This window comes from Phocoena sinus, chromosome 16, assembly GCF_008692025.1.
Source record: "Phocoena sinus isolate mPhoSin1 chromosome 16, mPhoSin1.pri, whole genome shotgun sequence".
Classification (NCBI taxonomy): Eukaryota; Metazoa; Chordata; class Mammalia; order Artiodactyla; family Phocoenidae; genus Phocoena; species Phocoena sinus.
The window spans coordinates 45,740,791-45,763,359 of NC_045778.1; the positions used below are offsets into that span (position 1 = coordinate 45,740,791).

Below are 22,569 nucleotides of genomic sequence, written 5' to 3' on the forward strand. Positions count from 1 at the left end.
CAGGGATCACACTTTGAGAACCAATGAACTAGAATATAGTGATATTTGCCATGGAGAAGTAGAAAATCTGTGAAGGAAGAAATTACTTTAAAAAAAAAAATCCGAAAAGTTTGATGGAGAAAATGGCATGAGCTCTGGCCTTAAGGGATGGAAAAGGATTTGAATGAGGTTTCATGATTTCTATCTTTTGGGTGCAAATGATCATATTTGAATGAATATGACAGCAGATGTTTTGATAATCCAAGAATGAAAACAAATTGAAGAGAAAGTATAAAATTCTGTTCAGTGGAAATAGGTGGCAACTATTATATCAAAAGAACCCATGATATAGATTTATCGGTAGAAACTGATATATACCAGTATGAAGAAAACCTATTAAAGAAATTTTGAATCTATAACTAATATTGCATGAATTAAAGAGTTAAATGAGACAATCTACATTATGGTACCATGCTGACTCCGGCCTAAGGGACCAAGTGTATTTGCTATTACATCATTGATGTTTTCTTGTTTTTAATTCCAGAAATTGCCTATTCTACAAAATGCATATTTTCTCTGAAGCATTACTGGTAAGTTGATAAAGAAATAGCTGGTTACAGGTTAAAACAGAGTGGGAATTCATAAGCCCTTTTACATTATCCTTCACTGAAAGAAAAAATTACTCAAAATACATAAATAAAAGCATTGCACACATGTAACACAGCATGCTACTTTGAGGAATGACTGAAGCTTAATGCACCCAATGTGTTATTCCCAAGTAGGGCAAATGCAGTTTCTGAGTCAGCTACAACTTCAAAGGTAAAATTTGAAGGAAAATCTGAAATTTCTTAGCTAAAAGGAACTGACATCAGAAGTATAATCAATGAACTGCACTGATGGAAAATACCATCCATGAATAATTAATAAAAGTATAATGTGTCAAATTCATGTTCCAATTCTGTAATTATAGACATGATTGATTAAGCAGTTCTTTATGAACTGGCATACCTAGTGGTGTGCCGAGTGGACTCTAACAGATTTAGCAACTCTGCATTCAGACATCATGTTGGTAATCTGAAATTAGTGATGATAGGAGTATTCACACCATGAAAATTCGCAAAGACTACAAGCAAGGGATCTCTTTTTCTTCTTATTTTTCAGAGCTGATTGTTAAACATTTGCCATTTTCAATTCTGAGTTCCTGCTTCTTCAGGCTAATGTACTAAAACTCTGATTATTTGCACATCATTAGAAGATGAGGGCTTCCCTGGTGGTGCAGTGGTTGAGAGTCCGCCTGCCAATGCAGGGGACACGGGTTCGTGCCCCGGTCCGGGAAGATCCCACATGCCACGGAGCAGCTGGGCCTGTGAGCCATGGCCACTGAGCCTGCGCGTCCGGAGCCTGTGCTCCACAGCGGGAGAGGCCACAACAGTGAGAGGCCCACGTACCGCAAAAAAAAAAAAAGATGAAAAGAAAGTTAAATATTTGAATTTCCTATGCTAAGAAGAAGAATTAGTATTATTTTTTTTAATGTTTACAGTGTCTTTAAATGAGTGCTAAATGTTTCACATTCAGTTCCTCCTCACAAGTACCCTTTGAGGAAGGTATTAAGTCACATTTTATAAGGAGTGAAACACAGATTCATTGAGGTAAAATAACTTGCCCAAGGCTTATTCTTGACTAGTATACATTACTGTCTCCCTAAGTCAAAAACATACTTGAGAGATTCTTCTGTCCTCTTCAGTCTTGGAAACAAGGATGATTGAACCTAAGTTATCCATTTTGAACAATATAAAATAATGTAATTAAAAAAGGGAGTGTTAAGGTTGTGTTAGTTTAAACACAGGGGAAATATTCTCAATAGTAACAGATTTTATGAAATTCAATTCTCTCCAATATTTTAGGACATGAAGCTTGACCTTACATAGTTCATGTAATGAAGCCTCAAGAAATATTTGATTATCTTTTAAAGGTTCCTTCGAATTTAGCAATTCTGTGTGTTTTTATGGTTGGGTGTTTTTAAAAAGGAATATATTTGGTATGATGAATTGATGAAAGACATTTGTCATTCATGGTAAAAGTTTATTAAACTCAGTTTCATTTTAGTCACAGGCAAAGCATTATAAGATATGAGAAGCTAAATATTTTTACTCAAAATGTTTCTAATATCTTTTGCTTTCCTTAGGGCAAAGTTTAGCTCAACAAATTATCTCTTGAGCATAACGGGATACGCTTCCACATTGATGGAAGATTTATATACAGTTTTGAGAATGTCTCTATTACTACCATCTAATAATATTATTGGAATCTTAAATATACCAAGTGCCCTTCAAATTTTCATCTTTAAAGAGTTGAAAATTTATAAATGTATACACACACATACATGCGCACACACACACACACACACACACACAGTGCTCACGTCTAAGGATCTTAATAGAAAGTCTGCACAGTCTAAATAATACCATGTTAGATCAAACAAGCAAACAGGTTTTTAAACCTTTGGCTTATTAAATTTCAACAGAGGACTTTAAATATTAAATAAATAAAAATTTCATCTAGAGGGAAAACAGGTAGATAATTTTCAGAATTAACTAGATGCTTAATAATTATTTTCTTAAAATTTTTCAGAAGCTCTAATAGCTTATTATCCATTTTCATTTTCTATGAGAAGATAATTCTAGATTGAAGGGAATTTGATACAGATTTGTCTGTGTGTGTTATACATTTTTGCATGTGGATGGGTATGTGTATGGATTCCCTAAAATATACTGCAAAGTTTTGGTGTTGGGGAGCAAGCAAGATTCCATTAATAATTATTTGCTAAATGAATGAAACACTTACTATGTGCTGGCCCAGGGCTAGACACTGGGGAACATCCGCAAGGTTTCTGCCTACACGGAACTAAGAGTCTGGTAGACTAAAGAGGTTCTTCAATACCCATGTCTTCATTTAATCTTTTGAACTAAAATTCTGCTAATACATTAAGAAAACATATTTGATACATAGACCTAGGCTTGGAGATGTCCAACTAAATACCAAAGAATTCAATCATTCCCACAGACCGTGTTTGTAAAATAGTGTGTGGTATTTCACAAATAGGATGACCTTACAAGAAATATATACACACATACAGATCTTGAACAGAAGATAGGGCCAATTTTCAAAATGGCATACTACAAAGAAATAGGAACTATTTTTCTTTCATACTAGTAGCTCAACCTCAAGCTTTTCAAAAGAGACATATTTCCTGTGTGTCATCTCAGTTGCCTGATTATAAAATACTGTATTTCCAACTTGTTTTCTTATTAAATTTTATCTTCAGAGTGGATTTCTTATTCCAAAACATATTTTAAACATTATATGGTTTGCGACTCTTTCATCAAAAAAAAAATCTTTAAACCCAAATACATCTTCTCTAACTCCTAAGCTAAATAGTTCTAGGAAGAAGCAGCAGCATGTAGCTTAAGTGGAATGTTATGTGAGGTCTGGAGAATTAAGCAGTTTGGAATAGGAGATGCAATTTTATTACATGGAAGTGACTCATTCTTACACCACTGAGTGTGATTTCTGAAATTGTTATCTGGAAGCAAATGTGTGAGGTAAACAGTCTTTTAAAAAACATAAGTAATGGGCTTCCCTGGTGGCACAGTGGTTGAGAGTCTGCCTGCTGATGCAGGGGACACGGGTTTGTGCCCCGGTCCAGGAGGATCCCACATGCCGCGGAGCGGCAGGGCCCGTGAACCGTGTCCGCTGAGCCTGCGCGTCCGGAGCCTGTGCTCCACGACAGGAGAGGCCACAACAGTGAGAGGCCCGCGTACCGCAAAAAAAAAAAATAAATTAAATAAAATAAAAAATAAAAAACGTAAATGATAGCTCATCATCCTTTGTTCATCCTGGATAATAAATAAATGTAAAACACTGACTTAAAGATATTTTTCTGCATTAGTGATAAAGACACATTAACAATATAGTCTGAAATGTAAAGAATGATTTATGAAATTAATTAGCAAGTTCCTAGGAGGAAACACAACATCCAGTATATAATAATTTCTGTCCCATATAACTAGTTTGGTATTAATGAAGCCAACATGCAGGGAATATGTACTGTGTGTAGGCACTATGGTTAAAGAACTGGGGTTATAGAGAACACAAGTAGTTCCTGACCTTAAGTTACTGAGAAAGAGCGAAATATGTTAATGTCTATCCCCTAAAATTCATTCCCTCCTTCATTTTAGTAAGAGAACCACCCTCACCAATTTGTGACTAGACAAATGGCTGCCTTTGCAGAGATTACTTTTTTCTAGCTACATTCAGGACAAGAGGATGAGAGCAGGTGAAGGGTGTAACTCCCCTTTGAGGATGAAGCTCCTTGCCCTGTCATTCCTGTCCCCCCCCCCATCCCAGACGTGGGAACACCTAGTAGTCCCTGGTGAGGACCCAGCTTCAGCTCTCTATATAATGATCACACCTGGGTGATAGCAGAGCAACAAGATGGAAGCAACCTGGATGCCCGAATAACCACATGGAGTATAGCTGCGCCCAGCTTCCTCCACTGACCTCAAGGATATTACATCAAAGAGAAATAAACTTACATTTTTTTTGAACCATTGTATTTTGAGGGCTTTTTTTTTTTTTTTTTTTTTTTTGCTGTACGCAGGCCTCTCACTGTTGTGGCCTCTCCCGTTGCGGAGCACAGGCTCTGGACGCGCAGGCTAAGCGGCCATGGCTCACGGGCCTAGCCGCTCCGTGGCATGTGGGATCTTCCCGGACCGGGGCACGAACCCATGTCCCCTGCATCGGCAGGCGGACTCCCAACCACTGCGCCACAGGAAAGCCCTGAGGGCTTTTGATACTGCAACTTAGGTGAATCCCTAATACAATAAATAAGCAAACACGAGACATCTGCTGACAGTCTTGCTCCTCAGCTAGTCTCCTAATTTCTGTAAAAGGCAACACTCCATTGTTCTATAGTTGTTCAGGCCCAAAATTCGGAATCCTTCACTCTTCTCTTTAGCTCACATACAATTTCCAGTCCAACCCATTATCAGATACTATTGGCGGAACTTTTAAAACAGCTCCGAAATTTGACCATTTCTTACCATCTCCACTTGTACCCCTTTAGTCCAAGTCATCATTATCCCCCTTCCTTAACTATTTCAATAGCCTCCTAACTGATATTCCAGCTTTTTTGCTACTAGAGAGTTTGTCATAGCTGCAAAAAGCTCTAAGGTAAAGCACGTTGCTCTTTTGCTCAAACCCTTCTAGGAATTCCCACTGTGCTTAAAAGCAAAAAAAAGATATATTTATATATATATTTATATATATAAAGCCCTTACCATGGCTACAATGCCATTGAAACTCTTCTATCATTGCTTTCTTTACCTAACTCCTTCATCTGCACCCTGTGACCATTTGCCCCACTCCAGTCACACTGGCTTCCATACTGTTCTTTGAACATGTCAACCACAACCCCATCTCACGCTTGACACATTTTTATTCCTTTTGCCTAAAATGTTCTTCCTTCAGATATTAGCATGGCCCATCATCACCTCATTCATGTCTCTGCTTCTGCTTAATGTTCGACTTATAGAGTCCTTCCGTGACTACCGTGCAAAATATACCAATCCTTCCCCATCCTGCATGTCACTCTCTGTCCCCTTACCACACTTCTTTAGTTTTCATAGCACTTATCGGTACCTGATCTCTATATATAGCTCACACACACACACACACACACGCACACACACACACACACATACACAGACACACACACTATATATAATGTGTGCATGTATATATATATATATATATATATATATATATATATGTCTGTACTCAACACATACACATTATACATAGTAATTTGTTTGCTTGTTGTGTATCTCCCCATTAGGATAAAAGCACTAGAGAAATTTTGTATCCTTTGGTCTCTACTGTAACCTAAACACTTGGAACAATGTCTGGCACATAATACATGCAAATAAGTACTTCCTGAATAAATTGGATGAATGAACAAAAACACAGTCTGACCAATGTTCTTGTATAGAGGGACCCAGAAGATGTTATAGGAACTTCAGAAAAGAGAATCCAGCCCAGTTAGGAGGTGCCAGAGAAGGCTTCTTAGCAGAGCCAACATCTACATTGACCATGAAGAGCAGTAATATTTCAGTGTATATACTCCAGTCAGAGGAAAACACAGAGTCAGAAAGACAAGCAACTATTTGAAGAAGTTGAGCCAGAGCCACGGAGTACTGAGTGCAGGGAATCTAACAGGGAAGCAGAAGCAGATCAATAAGCAATGGTGCACCCCAGGTGCCAGACACAGGAATTGATGCTTGACATATACTCTATTACTTGACAAACGAGGCAACGATGACTAGGAAAGTTTAGAGAATTTCCCCCGGGTTACTGAGCTAGTTAGATGGCAAAATCAAGATTGATGTTCGCATCTGCTAAGTTCCAAACCCAGCTCTCTTCATTACACTGTATAGTCATCCGCCAGAAGGAGTTTGGCTTTTTACCATGGGAAGGCACTGGAAAACATCAAACAGGGAGATGACATAAACATATTTGTCTGTGAGTAAGATCTTGCTTATGGTAGTGTAGAGAACGTATGAAAGTGAAATAAGCCTAGAGACAGAAAGACCTAGAGTAATTGTTGGAAAATTTCAAAAGAAGTTATAATGGTCCTCAACCAGAGCAGTAGCAAACAGGGACACAGGACAGTGATAAGCTGATAGATTGCAGAGGATTTGCAGATCAACAGATGTGGAGCCTGGAACCACTCCTGGGTTTCTAAGCGTGAGCTAATGCCAGGGGAAAAGGAGGTATCATCCATGAATTCGGGGAGTAGAGCAGGTAAAGTACAGAGAGGATTATTTCAATATGGTCACATGCTGCTTAAGGGATGAATCTGGATTAAACTCCTAGAATTTATAGCTTTTAGTCCAGTGGTCATTTCTCTACAAGACAACTGAGACCAAATGGCCAAAGCTTATAACATCAAGCACAAGAGACAGAAACCTACTTCAGTCATCTGGTTATGCCAAGAATAGTCTGTGCTTTGTGAGAACAGGAAACAAAATGTACTGTTGTATAAAACACTGAACTATAACTTGCATAAAGAACAAATATTAAAATTAATTTCTCATCACAATATAATGTCATGTGTGTTCACAGTTGGAATAAGTCTTTCATCTCCCAATGTTACTTGTCTCATAAAAGCTGCTTTGCGGAGTAGAAAGAAGAACATTGTCTTTCCAAGAACAATAAATGAAAGCAGCATCTTTTTTTAACTCATCCCAAGAAAATGCTTGGTGGTGAGATATCAAAAACAAGCAAATGCACTAGCAAATGAAAGAGCTCTTTGCAAAATGTATCACAAGAGAAATAAGTAGAGATTTCAAACATTTACTTAGCAACGAGTATTTTAAAAGAGATAACCAAGCAATAAGCTGACAGCTTAGGTTTACCTGTGCATTGAGAGTATTACACTGGGACCACATGTAAAATAATGCACTCTCTTTTTAAATCTGAAAGCATTTAAGGTACCAGACGAGTTGTTCTGAGCCTTCAGAATACAAAATGTTGCATCTTCAAGGATGTTTTTAAGTGAGAAATAAGCACAGGGTAAAGCCACTTTCTTCTCCAAAAATGCTGATTGGATTAAAAAATTTTGATTCTTTTATTCCTTTAGAACTATATTTAAAGTCTAATTACAAAAAAAAAAAAATCAGTATCCTATTACACTAAATCAGGATAATCACTGGGGAACTCAATTCGATTCCCAAATCTTAAACGTTAGAAAGTGTGCAAACAGAACTCACAAAATGCCTCAAGAATACCTTTCAAAACTGTGAAATGGAACGTAATTAACAGGATAATAAGCACTTCAATGGAACTTACTCACCCACTGTCGATATACGTATCGGCTATTTGCTCTAGATTTAAATGCCAGCCCTTACAGAAAATTTTGTTTCTAATGTTCCAAGACTTTATTTAAAAAAACATTTGTTTTGTAACATGGTCCTATTTCTGTGCTATTTGAAGGCTGGGGAGTTGATACCTGATATTTTGAACCTTAAACTAATCCTCGATTGTTTTCTGAAACAAACATCCAATTGGTCATATTTGTCTTCAGGTCATATAGCTTAAGGCAGTGTTTCTCAAACTTTTATCCTCAAAACCTCTTTGCGTTATGAAAAATTACTGAAAACCTCAAAAAGCTTTTGCTTACATGGGCTGCATTTATCAATATTTATTCCATTAAACCTTAAAACTGAGAATTTTTGTAAACAGTCATTCTCTTGAAAGTAATAAACTTATTACATGTTAAAAAATATTTTTAAATAAAATTAACTACATTTTAAAAACAAAAAATTTAATAGGAACCATCCCACTGTTTTATACTTTTTGGAAATCTAATTGATGTCTGGCTCAATAGAAGACAGCTGCATTTTCTGCTCCTGTATTCAACCTGCTGCTATATCTCACATATCATGTGGCTTCTACAAAACTCTACTGTACCCTCATGAGAGAATGAGACAGAAGACAAATAACATGCTCATGTTATTATGAAAATAGTTTTGACCTCAAGGAGCCCCTAAAAGGGTCCACAGACTACACTTTGAGAATTGCTTCATTAAGGATACTAGTTTGCACAAAGTAGAAAGAAATTTTCAGTTTTCTGTGAGGATTTTTCACGGATAATTTTAAATATTTATGAACGTTTATATCTATGATTTACCTACTTAACCTGCGGCATGTAAAACAACTATAATTATAAGAGAACTACTTTCAGCAATCTTCCTCCTATGCTTGGTTTAGTTATAATTCTTGTACCTCCACAATCTGACCTCTTAACTGAGCTTTCAGACGTGTATCCACTGTCATCAACTTGAAAACTCCAGTGGGATGTCTAATAGGCACCTTAACTTCACCTTGTCACAACAGAATTCTTGATTTACTTTCTTAAACATGAACACCTCTCACTTTTTCCCATCTTGGAAAATGGGCACCACCATTCACCCAACTATTTAAATCAAAACCTAAAAGTCATTCCTAATTTCTCTTTCTTTCTCACCCATATCACAACTGTGAGCTGCAGAATACCCCACACTTCCCGCATCTCCCACACTGCCATCCAAGCCCAAGCCAACATCATATTTTGCTTGGATTACTGCTATAGCCCCCCAAATGGTATCCCTGTTGCTTCCACCACTTTACAACACATGTTTTCCAACCTCTGATTATTAGTGCCATCCATTTTTTTTTTACCTATTAAACATAAATCAAAACCAGGTCCCATCTCAACCTAACCCCTAAATCTCTTGGAATAAAAAATCAACTACTTATTGGGTACCACATGTGACCTTGCCTCTGCCAACCTTTCCAACCTCTTAACTCATGCCATTGCCGTCTTACTGTCTCTAACATTTCCCCACCTTGTAGCTTTACTACTTGCCATTGTCTGACCTCATCTGGAATCCTGTATCCACACCTTTTGCGTCTGGCTCCTTCTTGTCATTCAGGTCTCAACTCAAATGTTACCCTTGCAGGGAAACCTTCCCTGAGCCACCCAATCATTACGACACCCACCTTCATGATTCTCTCTTACATCATCCTGTTGTATCTAATGTATTCATAGCACTGATCACTATCTGAATGTATTTGCTTGCCTCCATGCTTTTTCTTTGTCCTTTTCCCCTATTACCATCACCAGGATGGAAGCTCTAGAAGAGAAGGGGCCGTGTATGTCTTGTTCACTATTACATCCTCAGTGCCCACTGAGATAATAGTCAGCATCGAGGAGGTAGTTTTTAGGAATCGAAATTGAGAAATGAATAATCAAATAAATGAATTAGTAAATCATAGTAAGGAAACTATTGAAGAACTTCATTGAAAACTTTCTTTGCTATTCTCAATTGTTGAGGGAAATACAAAGAATTTCATATATTCATGAACTACATTCCGTTAATCCAAGCTCTGCTTTATCTATAACACCCTTTCTACTTTTGTAGAAACACACCATATGGAGGGAGAGAAAGTATGGTAGTTCAGCAATGCCTGCTATGTATATATGTAACCTAATTCTCAACACAAAGAAAAATCTGCTGAAACATTTTTCCTATTTCATATGCCTTTGACCTTTACAACTGATAAACTTATATAAAAATTCAAATTCATAGGATTAAATGAAATTTCAAAACTTTCTGTACAAGTCATCTTAATTTGCTTTGAAGAGAATGGTCTGCACAATGGTGCTCAAAAACCTACAAACCAAGTGTTTTTTTCTTTGCAGACTAATTTTAAATCACATGAGAGCCTTATCATCAATACTTATCATTAATCTTCTGCTTTTCTTGTAAATTTGATTTTAACCATTTATGGAATCCTACATATGATACTACCACCACCCCATCACCTCCTGGAAGATAAGCTAAACTCTGAGAATGGATAACTTCATGTAAATTCATATACATGTACATGGGCACAAAGTACAAATATGTGTGTATTTCCAACAGGGTGAGTCAATACAAATCTTTGCATCAGAAATCTTTCAAATATGGCTTTAATTTGAACGGCATGTACCATTATTGAATGAACCATTGGAGAAAGCATAGATCTACCTTAAGGAATATGCTGAAGGTATTAAATATTCTAAACCATTATGAAATGCAATGTAATAAAAGAGTAATGTAAAATGATGGTCTATAAACATGAGCCAAATATAAAACATAACCCTGAATTATGTTCTTATAGTCATAAAATGAAAAAAAATTGACGAGTATGTGAATGGCTTTTAATGAAAGTTATTACAATAGGCTATTAATTAAGTTCTACTGGGAATAAATGCTCACTCGCTCTCTTCTTTTTACCAGTAGGGAATAAATGATCTTTTAAAGAAGCATACTCGATTTTGAAGGAAAATTTTAAACACTGACTATTAATTACGATTTTATGAAAAATTTTGGTTTCTCTCTGAAAATACACCATTGTGTATTTGTGAATGGAAAACCACCTTTCATAAGAGTTGGCCACCTTCACTAGATGCTTTTTATAATATGGCTTTGCCATTGATAAATTAACAGAGTAACTTGCTTTGATATTGAAAAGTGTACAGAATAACTTAACTCTTCCAGTTAAGTTACACAAGATTGCAAAGAGCAAATAAAAAGTAAATGTTTGGGTTTAAAAGCATTAGCTCACATATATTCTTATGAATAACTATAAGATAGTTTTGGATACAAAGAAAGCTACTTAATTTGGTAAAGTTGGGCAAGTTAGGCAAAAAAATGGTATTAAATAAATCATTAATGTAAATATACTCAGTAACAAGTCCTTGATACTTTAAATATGCATGAAATGTGGATTCTCAGGAATTGATTTTAATACCATTTTAAGTCATCTATCATAATTCTAAATCTCGGCACTTCTGCAGGAGCTTTGGTACAAAAATATTTTCATTTTCATCAGAAAGGAGTTTATGGAAGGGCCTAAATATAAAATATAAAGATCATTATATAAATATAAATATCAAAACATAAAGATCAGACTCAGAACGCAACCTTCCAAAGGTACAGTAGTTAAATTCAGATAAAGTATGTGCAATTACAGGCTGCGTTCCTCAAATGTGGAGTCACGGGAGAATTCCAATAAGGACTTCAGAGACCCATTTCAATCTTTCCTGGAGTGGGGGTGGGTGGACTGTTGCCATGGTAGTCACACCAGGCAGTCTCACTGTGCTGGGAAGTAGCGCCCATCTTCCCTGTCCTTTGAGAGTGTGTCGAAACGATTACTAACCATTCAAGGATTTTTCATTAGAGGGATGGATATTAAAAGCATTAGTCTATCTAGCCCCCCCCCCACCAAAATCACTGAAAATCTTGTTAAAGTCCCTGAAGAAATACATCTGTGAGTTCTTAAAATGAGCCCTCAACAATTTTAGAATCCTGTTTATTGTTCAGCATGCAAACTTCTCAACAGTTCCATGAAAGGCTGGCTGAAGTAAATTTCACCTCATTAGCAAGAAATCAATGTGTTCTTACACTATTGTTAAGAAGGTACTAATCCACATTTTCTTTTCATTTTTTCAGCTATGCTGATTTTGGTTTTCATTTTCATCAAAAATATATTTTTAAACTTTCAAATTTGCCATTCTCTCAAAATTGAAGAATGGATATAGTGATATTTTAGCAAAATGAGTCAGCACAGAAGTAAATCCCGTAACTGTTGTGAAGAAAAAAAGATAGTTGTACCTTTTTAACATAATCCATGATCTGTTGTACCAATTTCAGATTAATTTTTTTGAAAAAAATTGATGGCTTTTCAACTCTCATCTCAAAAAAATAAGCATAGCAAGTTTTCAACTATTTTGGCTTTCAGGAGTCTTCAAAAGTAAGAAAAGCTACACTCTTCACTTTCTTTTTCACCATTAATAATTTAGAAAGAAAATGGAGAAACTATACATTAGTATAACCACAACGTGATAAGGCTTATTTTACAAAATCAAACAAGGACTTCAGTAGCCAAATCAATATTAAGAATACTATCCTTCAAAATATGTCATTTTTGGATAATGATGTTCTTGATCAAACTTCTTTAATTTTTCTTGAATTATACAAAAAATGTCATTACTTTATAGTGGTACATACACATACACCCTTACAAACTTTAGCCAAAAAAAATATTAATCACTTACCCCTATGCATCAAATCTGTCACTAAACGGCTTGTGATTATTTCCAAATATAAAATCTACCCTCCCAGGAAAAAGAAACCGCTATCATCAAGCATATTCAAAAACATATTTACTGCCCCCTAAGGACAACTTATACAGAATTCTTTAAATATGTTGGAAAAAAAGGACACAGAAGCTAAAATGTACTGCCTTTCCAGCTTCCTGCTTTGAAAGAGACAACTCTCCTTTAGATTACAAATGTGGATATATTCCTTAAAGATAATACCTCACCTGCCTAACCTACTACACACATGCCTTCACGGACACACACATACTCATACACACATATGTGGGCATGAGAAACACTGCCTTCCAGGATTTCTTACAAAGATACAAAAAGCACAGACCAAGAAGGAGACTGATATATTCAACTACATTAAAATTAGTAACTTCTGTTCCTCAGAAGATACTCACAAAGTAGTAAAACTACAAGCTATATAGATGGGAGAAAAATATTTGCAATGCATGTAATTGACAAGGATTAAACTCCAAAATATATAAAGTCAACCAACCAACAAAAAAATGGGCAGAAGACTCCAACAGACACTTCACAGAACACAAACTGCATATAAACACATGAAAAGATGCTCAACCTCATTAGTAATCAGGAACAACATAACTGGAAACAATCCAAATATAATCAAAAGCAGAAAGGATAAAGAAATTGGGTATAAAATAGTGGGAGCTAATATTGAACAAAAAAGTGAAGTACCAGAAGAATACATGCAGTACTACTAGATTTATATAATATGAAATACAAAAACATTCCAAAGTAAACATGCACATTGTATACAGGGGTGGGTTTTTAAGAAGAAACTTTTGGAGGGCGGGGCTCTCATAAGCTAACTTGTAAGGTACTTGTTCAGAGAAACACAGACTCAGAATCTTGGAGCTTGGGAAAGGGATTAGGAGATGTGTTCAATTCAGCCACAGGGAACCACCCCCCTCCACCCACACAAACTTTCTCCAAGCAGATGCTATGTAGTCATTGCTAGAGTGCCTCCTGAGATAGGGTTCTTGCCATGACATCAGGTTGCTTCATCACTTCTAGAACGTATTAATTAGCAGAATATTGATTCTCAAGCAGACCCAATGTAAGCTCCCCTATAACTTGCATTTTCTTTGGTCATCTAGATTCATGAAGACCAACTCCCTTTTCATGTGACAGTGTTTTCAGCTTTCAAAAACAGTTATTCTCTCCTCCTGAACCTTTCATCTGTACATGATATGGCAACTTGCTAAAAATAAATGTTATGCTTCCTGCACTCGCTCAAGTAAATTCAAGTCTTTTTGAAAGGTTGGCACCCCAAAATAAACATGATACCCCATGGGGCATCTAACTATCTCAGTTCCCTGTTCTTGCCATTAACTCCATAACTAAAATACATTTTAATATTCACATTTAAAACTTCCAGATTCCCTTTGCTTATAACTTGTCTCCAAATAGATATTTTGGTTTTATATAAGCAGTTGTTAAAAAACAAAATTCAATTGAGTAAATTTTAAAGACCTTACTGGTTTTAATTAATGGTTCATGAATTGGGCAGTATTCAATCAAGTAAATACGAAAGAAGTCCTAAGGAGCTGTACAAAATAAAAGGCTTTTATAGGCAGAAGGGAGCAGGAACAAGGAAGCGATATTAGACAAAAAAGTGGATTGGTTATGGCAAGGTCAATTTCCTTTTAGGGGATGTCAGGGGCCTACCAGGCAGATTACCTAACTACTGCTAATTAGGTGACTCCTGATTGACTGGTTTAAGATTCCATTTCTGGGAGAGCCAAAACTACAACTGAGTCTCAATGTGGTGACATGGGGCTTAGCATAAGTGGATGCATTCAGGGCCTGTTGTCTTATTTTTAACACAGCACATCAGCTTGTTCTTTATCATTAACATGATAAGCTTGGTCCTGTAAAAGGACTGCAAAAATAACTTTAAGTGCATTGATATTTTAACTGTTCTAACCATAGCTTTCAGATGATTCATGAAAAACTCAAAGGCCAAAAGGACACCTGATTCTGGAGAATAAAATGGTCTGTTTCTCATGTTAAATTTACTGAACTAATTCATATGAAAATGCATTCAACCCCCTCATACTCTCAGGTAGTGTTTTGAATGCCAACTGACATGGTGAAGCGCTTCATTAATCTCAATTTTACACAAAAATTCCTCTTTGAATGTCAGCTTTTGTATGTTATTTAATCATAAAAACAGTAAAAATGTTTCTGGGGATGGGATGGGGGTGGGAGAGAACTTGCCGTGTGAAGTTGTATAAGTTTGCTGTGGGTGGTGGGTGGCCAGCATGATCCATATCCATATTGAAGAATAAATAGTGTTGGACATCAGCTTAACAAGCAGACCTGGTATCAACCGACTCGCTGGAAAGGGAAGCAGATGACCAGTCTTCAGAAGATAAAAGGGAAACCTCAGTGCAATAACAACAGAAACTTGAGAGATGATGCGAATAATCACAGATCACTTAGAATTAGTGTACAAAAGGCCTATTTAAAAAATCACTTGTGTGATGAGTTGAAAGAATTGTTCCTTCTTGTAAAAGGATTTTTAAAAAACTGCGAGGAAAACAAAATCAGTGCTATTGATGGTAGACAGAAAAAGATTAAACCAAATCACAGTTATGCTTGCAGAAAGAAAGAAGGAACTAATAAGAGGAGAGGGATGGATATGAGACCATATATAAGGACTTAATAAAAGTCGTTATCATTAACAAGCACCTTGTGAAAAACAGCAACTTGATGGTTTCATTTAAAAGTTTAACTTAAAATAGCCAATAATCAAAGAACACTAAACAGATACTTGCCATTTTCAGAAAACAAAATATAATCTATCTGCTTCCACAATGAAAGATCACAGAAAATATGACATCTCTAAGCAAATCAACCACTTCAATGGATATAAACTAGACATTTTTTACTACAAAAATATTAGATTCCTAAAGAAGATGTTTGATTTACATAACCAATTCTCAATCACTAAATCAGAATTTCTTTTGGATGACAGTAGGCAGACATTTAAGTTTATGGAAAAAAAAAAAAAGAGGGCAAGAATGTAAAGATATTAACAGGTATTACACCATAATTAAGGCCAATGTCTATTGGTTTAAGAAAATAAGCTGTATTCAAGTATTTTGTAAGAGTCATTTATATATTTGAAAACATAATTAAAATATAAATCAAGCCTTAGCAACTTGATCCGCTGCTGCCTTAAGTAACTAATACCAAAACAATTCTGATCAAAACTAGAAACTTCCACTAGCCAAGTAACTGTAATAACTGAAAGTCATACAACTCATTTTGCTTGAAAATACATGATATATTTACACTACCTCCAGATGATTTTTCCCCAGTCATCCTAATTAGTAAAGTCTTAACATATGACCATTCTCCTTTGTTAAAACGATGAGAAAATTTGGCATTTAGGTATGCAGTAATACTTGGGACACTGCCCAAGCTAAAACAAAAATCATTAAAGACACAGGTTAAACAAGTATTTTATGAAGAAAACTTCATTTAACTGAAGAGAGACAGGGAAAATTGGACTGGTTTTTCATGTTAACTCCTGGGTGTTTTTCTGAATGTTTTGATAATATGCAAGTTTGTGAAGATCCTCTATAGCCTATTCATCCATTGTTGCTGTGGTATACTCTATAAATATTAATAATGTTCACAGATGAAAAGAATCCATCTATATCAAGAAGGGTGCTATCTAAATTTGAGAAGATTAAATGTGTTGATAAAAAACTAAGCAATAAAACATTTCCTCAGTTAAAACTTATAAAAATTTAAATGATGGGTTTTTAAAAATTATTTTGACATGAGAATATTAGCATAAAATCAGCCAAACTTACATGGAACTGATTAGAATTACGGCTTGGGGACAGATCAGCATCAGGTTATAAGATCATGGTCATTTAGTGAGTTTAACTGAAGCAAACAACAGCATCATAGCAAAATCTGTGACTTTGAATACTGGTACCCTGTTTTTAAAAGCATAACTAAGATGACTTGCTATTTAGTCAATCTAGCAGTAAAAAGAAGATAAATAAAATATATTAAAATTAGCTTGATGCAATGGGGAAAAAAATTAGTATATTTACCTTTACTTAGGGACATCTGCCACAGGTATTTCTTCTTTATTTTGTTACAAATGTGTTTGTATGTATGAGTGAGTGCATGTGTGCATAAAATCTTTGTTTCCTTCTCTCTTATAAGTCCTTATCATATAACATAAGATGTATTGACTTTATATCATAGTATTTAAGTATTGTTAACTTTACATCATAGTATTTGATTTATGAGGTATTAAGGAGAAGAGTAAACACTACCCATGGACTTTGCATCCTTTTCTGGGAAAAGGGTTTGTTTGTTTTCATTGTACACAGGATCATTATGTCATGTTAGGCAGAAGAATGACCTTATTACTGTCTTTACTTGGAGGCTGAGTATGGTTTAAGGAGATGTATATGGGTGCCAAGTTGACAAGGAATGGACCTGTGATGGTTAATTTTCCATGTCAACTTGCAAACTCATGACATCCAGATATTTGGTCAAACATTACACTAGACATTTCTGTGAAGGTATTTTTTTAGATGGAATTAACGTTTAAATCATTAGTCTTTGAGTTAAAGCAGATTACTTTCTTAATGTTGGTAGACCTCATCTGATCAGTTGAAGGCCTTAACAGAAAAAACACTGACCTCCCCTGAGGAAGGTGAATTCTGCCAGCAGTTGGCTTTCAGACTTGAGCAGTTGCATCAACCTTTCCCTGCGTCTCCAGCCTGCTGGCCTTACCCTGCGGATTTTGGACTTGCCAGCTTCCACAATCACGGAAGACAATTCCTTAAAATAAACCTCTCTCTTAATACCCAGATACACAAACACGCACACACCCTGTTGGCTCTTTTTCTCTGAAGAACCCTCACTACTACATAGCCCTATAGTTAAGAGCTTGGGTTCTGAATCCAGATTACTTGGGTTCACTCCTAACTCTACTCTAAACCAGTTGGGCCTCAGTCTTCTCATCTATAAAAGGGGATAATAAATATTAGCCCTTAACCTCACGGGATTACTTTGAGAATTAAATAAATTTTATACATGGAAACTGTTTAGAAAAAAGCATGCTCTATATGTTGGACATTGAGTTCTAAAAACTCAATAAATATTAACTACGATTTCCAAGCTTCTTCTAATACAGCTAGTAAAGTTGCAGTTAGTCTTAGAAAACACAAATGGCGCGAATAAAAAGAATTTTTTAGAAAAAATATACGAGGAAAACTGCAACACACAGGTTTTCAAAATACTCATTTCTTGAATGGAATATCAATAACGAACATTTGAAAATCGCTGAAGTGAAGTACACCCTGCTTTATACAATAGCTGTGTTCTTAAAAACATACCTGCCAATAAAATACATAAATAATCAAATAATATGAAACTATTGATATGTTATAATCTCATAAATACTTTAAACTTGGTTTCTAATTGTTAATAGTTCTTAACATTTTGCCTCTATATTTATATCCTCCACTTGGCCTCTATATATTTCATCCATTTCTCTCATCCTTCATGCTCAATACCCACATATACCCTTGCCCTATAATTTCACCTCCTTTCCCTGCAATTCTCTATCAAGTGTATATTGTTTGTGTTTTTGTTTATTGTATTTTGTTTTTGTTGGAAGAAAGCCTAGCTGAACATTTATGTCCTTCTGGCTTGAGGAAAACTTTATAACACTGACACGAAAGCTGAAAACCATAAAGAAATAAAAATGACAGAAATTAATACTTAAATATCAGGTGCCTGATATATGTCAAAAAAGACCACAAAGAAAAATTAGTGTAGAAAGAACACTTCTTACATACTGTCAAGTATTTAATGGAAATATTAATACTGATCTTTTCTTCCTATTTATTTACTTTTTAACATCTTTATTGGAGTATAATTGCTTTACGATGGTGTGTTAGTTTCTGCTGTATAACAAAGTGAATCAACTAGGTATATGAATGATACTGATTGCTATTCTACAATGCTTTACACTTTACATTACACATCCACACAACTTATTCCATACTAACTTCAAAACAATCCTACAAAGAAGTTAGAAAGCAAGTTTTTCAGCATAGGCACTAAGGACAGGGAATTCTTTGCTGTGGGTCGCTGCCCTGTTGAGTAGCACCCCTGGTCTTTACCTGATAGATGCTAGGAGCCTCCCCCCACTTCCACACTCACTCACATTGTAACCACCAGGCGTCTCCAGACATTGCCAAATGTCCCTGGGGAACAGAATCATCACCAGTTGAAAACCACTGCCAGAAAGAAATAGTATCTTCTTTTTATAAGCCGGGTGAAACTCAGTGAAGTTGACTGACTTGCCCAAATACACCCCTCCTCTGAATGACCTAGAAACTTGACAGTTATAGGACTCTGCCGTGAATGTTCTGGGTAAAATACGAACTGCCATCAGATAAATCGACTGTGATTTTTCTACGCCAACCGCCTTCTATTACAGACATTTCTGAACTCACTTTCTTCTCCGCTAATTCAGTCATGATTTCTTCATGGCTTCTTTCTTCCTCCAAAAGGAAAACATGCCATCATAAATTTCAAGTTAGAAATACACATTATGAAAATTTATGTAAGCGCAGAACATATTTATACAGTGCATGCCTCGGGGTTTTTTCAAAGCAGTTTCTACCTTAGTTTGTGCAAGATTTATGAAGCAAGCAATTGCTCTTATTAATCAGGTGGCTAATATACCATCCAACCTTTATGATCTGCCTCTATCAGACACATATGAAACACTGAAAACATTCTCTTTTTATAGAAGCATCATAGCAGGAAACCTAGTCATATACTGGGAGGTAAAAGTAGAGCTGAAGACACTTTGATTATCTGACCAAAAAGCTTTGTGAGTCTGCTCAATGATCTGACAGTGTGTGGTCTTATTCAGTGCAATAAATAGCAATTCTTTCTTTCACGTTATCATCCTTTCCGCAGGTCTGAAAAAATACTAGATTCTCATATTAATAATTCTAAACACAAACACTGCAAATGATTAATCAACCACTAAGCAGTGTCCTACCTCTTTTCAAACTATTTCTCAACAACAACAAAAAGGAAAAACGGAATTATATCGTGCAATGCCTTGCCATCTGTGTGCAGGCTGATAAGATGGAAAGAGAATATTTGAATGTCAGAGGAACATAGTTACAAACCATACCTTCCATGACATACACCAGCGACCCCACATCTCCTTCTTTGATGATGCAACTGTCTTTGCCGTACTCCACTGGGTACATACAGTCCACAATCTCTTGGATCTGCGACAGCTCCAAGTTCTTCATAAAGTCGTTGTCAAGGATGGCTTCCTTTATAAGATCCTTGGACCTATGGTAAGAGAGGGAAGATTAACTGGCAGAGCTGACAAGCGCTTTCACCGTTTGTGGAGTTGAGCAGAGCCAGACAGCATTCAGGCACACTACAAAGGCATTTTCTTGTTAGGAAGCCAATAATTTCCTGACAGACCTGAGAACAAAGTAATTCCATGGCAGCAGGAAAGACATTAAGAAATGTTCCTTTAAGTAAAATATCATTTAATGAATATGGGACCCGACAAACAAGCAAAACCATACAATTCCATTTTGTTTTACTTATTATTATTATTGTTTTGGGGTGTTTTTTTTTGCGGTACGCGGGCCTCTCACTGTTGTGGCCTCTCCCGTTGCGGAGCACAGGCTCCGGATGCGCAGGCTCAGCAGCCACGGCTCATGGGCCCAGATGCTCCGCGGCATGTGGGATCTTCCCGGACCGGGGCACGAACCCGTGTCCCCTGCATCGGCAGGCGGACTCTCAACCACTGCGGCACCAGGGAAGCCCTTTACTTATTATTATACACAATTTGTTTACTTATTTTTTTGTGTGCCTCTTCCACTAGACTTTATGCTCTGTGAGGACAGGGATCATTTTTAGCTTTTTCTCTACTATATGCCCAGTGTCTACTACAATGCTAGTTACAGTACAGGTGCTCAAGAAATATGCTGGATTTAAGAAAATAGTAAAGAATTGGATACTTAATTAGCTGTTTGGAAAAACTGGTATAAATGTGACAGTTCTTTATCCACACCTCATGCTTCTTTAGAGAAGATTTATTTCTTCAAGCAGCTTAAGTTGAGGTAACTAGGCAGATAAAACTGCATTGAACAAGATGTTTTAAACACAATATGGTTTACACATGGGATTAAACAGGTAGTCGGCAGGAAAAATATTTACAAATTCCATAATTGGGATTCAGTGGTTAACAGGGAAGTTTTGCAGAACTAGAAATATGGTGATCATTTGATTCTCTGGGATAAGAAGTTTCAAATAAATTCCTAAGGATACAAAACTCAAAGTAAAGAGACACCGAGAAATATTTTGTCAGGAGTTATACAATCAGAGTACTGTCAGAAAAGTCAGAAACTGGATAAGACAAAAGCAAAGTCCTTAGCAACACAGAGCGGTAAGCAACACATTTGGAATTCTACGTTTAAAAGTCTTAATTTGAAAAGCATCTGACTACAAGCTGGTACTTGTTTCACATTTGCTTAACGAGTGGCTTCAGGAAGTGACCTGCAGTAGTGAATACTGACTACGGCATTAGCACTCCTCAATTCTTCCTGTTTTCTGTCTAGACCTCAGTCTAACTGATCTAGCCTTCTCACATTATGTTTTGTAATGATTTGATTTTAAGTAGTAAAAAGGTATACATAAAAAATTAAAACAATATAAAATTTATCAACATGAAAAATGTATCTAGAATGGACTGTTATGATGCAATTAAATTGTTTATGAAGAGTGTTAACAGCAAGGAAAAAATCTTATACCTATTCTTAAGTGAAAAAAGCATGAAACATTGTTTTTAGAACACAAAAGCACATGTGTGTGAAATGTAAAGAAAATAGGCTTTCAAATTAGATATATTTGGGTCCCAATCCTAGTTGCTGTCATGTGTTAAAACCTTGAGCAGGTTGTTTTACTTTTCTGAATTTCCACTAACTTGGAAAAAATATCTGCATTACCATGCTCATAGCAGAATTATTTGCAATAGCCAAGACCTGAAAACAACCTAAGCATCCACTGATGGATGAATGGATGAAGTAGTTGTGGCATGTATATATAGATATAGATATAGATACACAATGGAATATTATTCAGCCATAAAAAATGAGAAAATCCTACCATTTGTAACTACACAGATGAATCTTGAAGGCATTATGCTAAGTGAAATAAATCAGACAGAAAAAGACAAATACTGTATGATCTCACTCTATGTGGAATCAAATTAAAAAAAAAACTCATAGAAAAAAGAGATCAGACTTGTGGTTACCAGAGGTGGTGTGGCGGGGAGGGGGAATCTGAGGAAGATCGTCAAAAGGTACAAACTTCCAGTTGTAAGATAAATAAGTACTAGGGACATAATGTACAAAATAATGACTATAGTTAACATTATTGTATGCTACAAAGGAAAGTTGTTAAGAGAGTAGATCCTAAGAATTTTCATCACAAGGATAATTATTTGAATTTTCTTTTTCTTTTTCTCTATATGAGATGATGGATGTTAACTAAACTTACTGTGATAATCACCTCCCAATATAGGTAAACAAACCATCATGCTGTACACTTCAAATTTATATGGTGATGAATATCAATTATTTCTTAATAAAACTGGAAAAACTATGTGAAGACTGGTAAAAATATAATGTTACTGTGAGTAAATGGTGGGTGAAAAGGTGGTGGTAGTAATTGCAGTTGCAGTAATAGGAAGAGTAGTAATAGAGTGTACAGTCATGACTTGA

The 22,569-nt window shown here is 35.9% G+C and overlaps 1 protein-coding gene across 3 annotated transcripts in view; it reads right to left on the minus strand.

Annotated features, from left to right (window-relative positions):
• Positions 1 to 22,569, minus strand: part of PRKG1 (protein kinase cGMP-dependent 1) — a 1,343,672-nt gene that overhangs the window by 1,013,302 nt on the left and 307,801 nt on the right. For all 3 annotated transcript variants that reach the window (XM_032607772.1, XM_032607771.1, XM_032607770.1), the window contains exon 2: positions 19,956 to 20,122. In XM_032607772.1, the coding sequence (XP_032463663.1) occupies positions 19,956 to 20,079 (124 nt within the window). In that variant the 5' untranslated portion in view covers positions 20,080 to 20,122. The remainder of the gene's footprint in view (positions 1 to 19,955; positions 20,123 to 22,569) is intronic.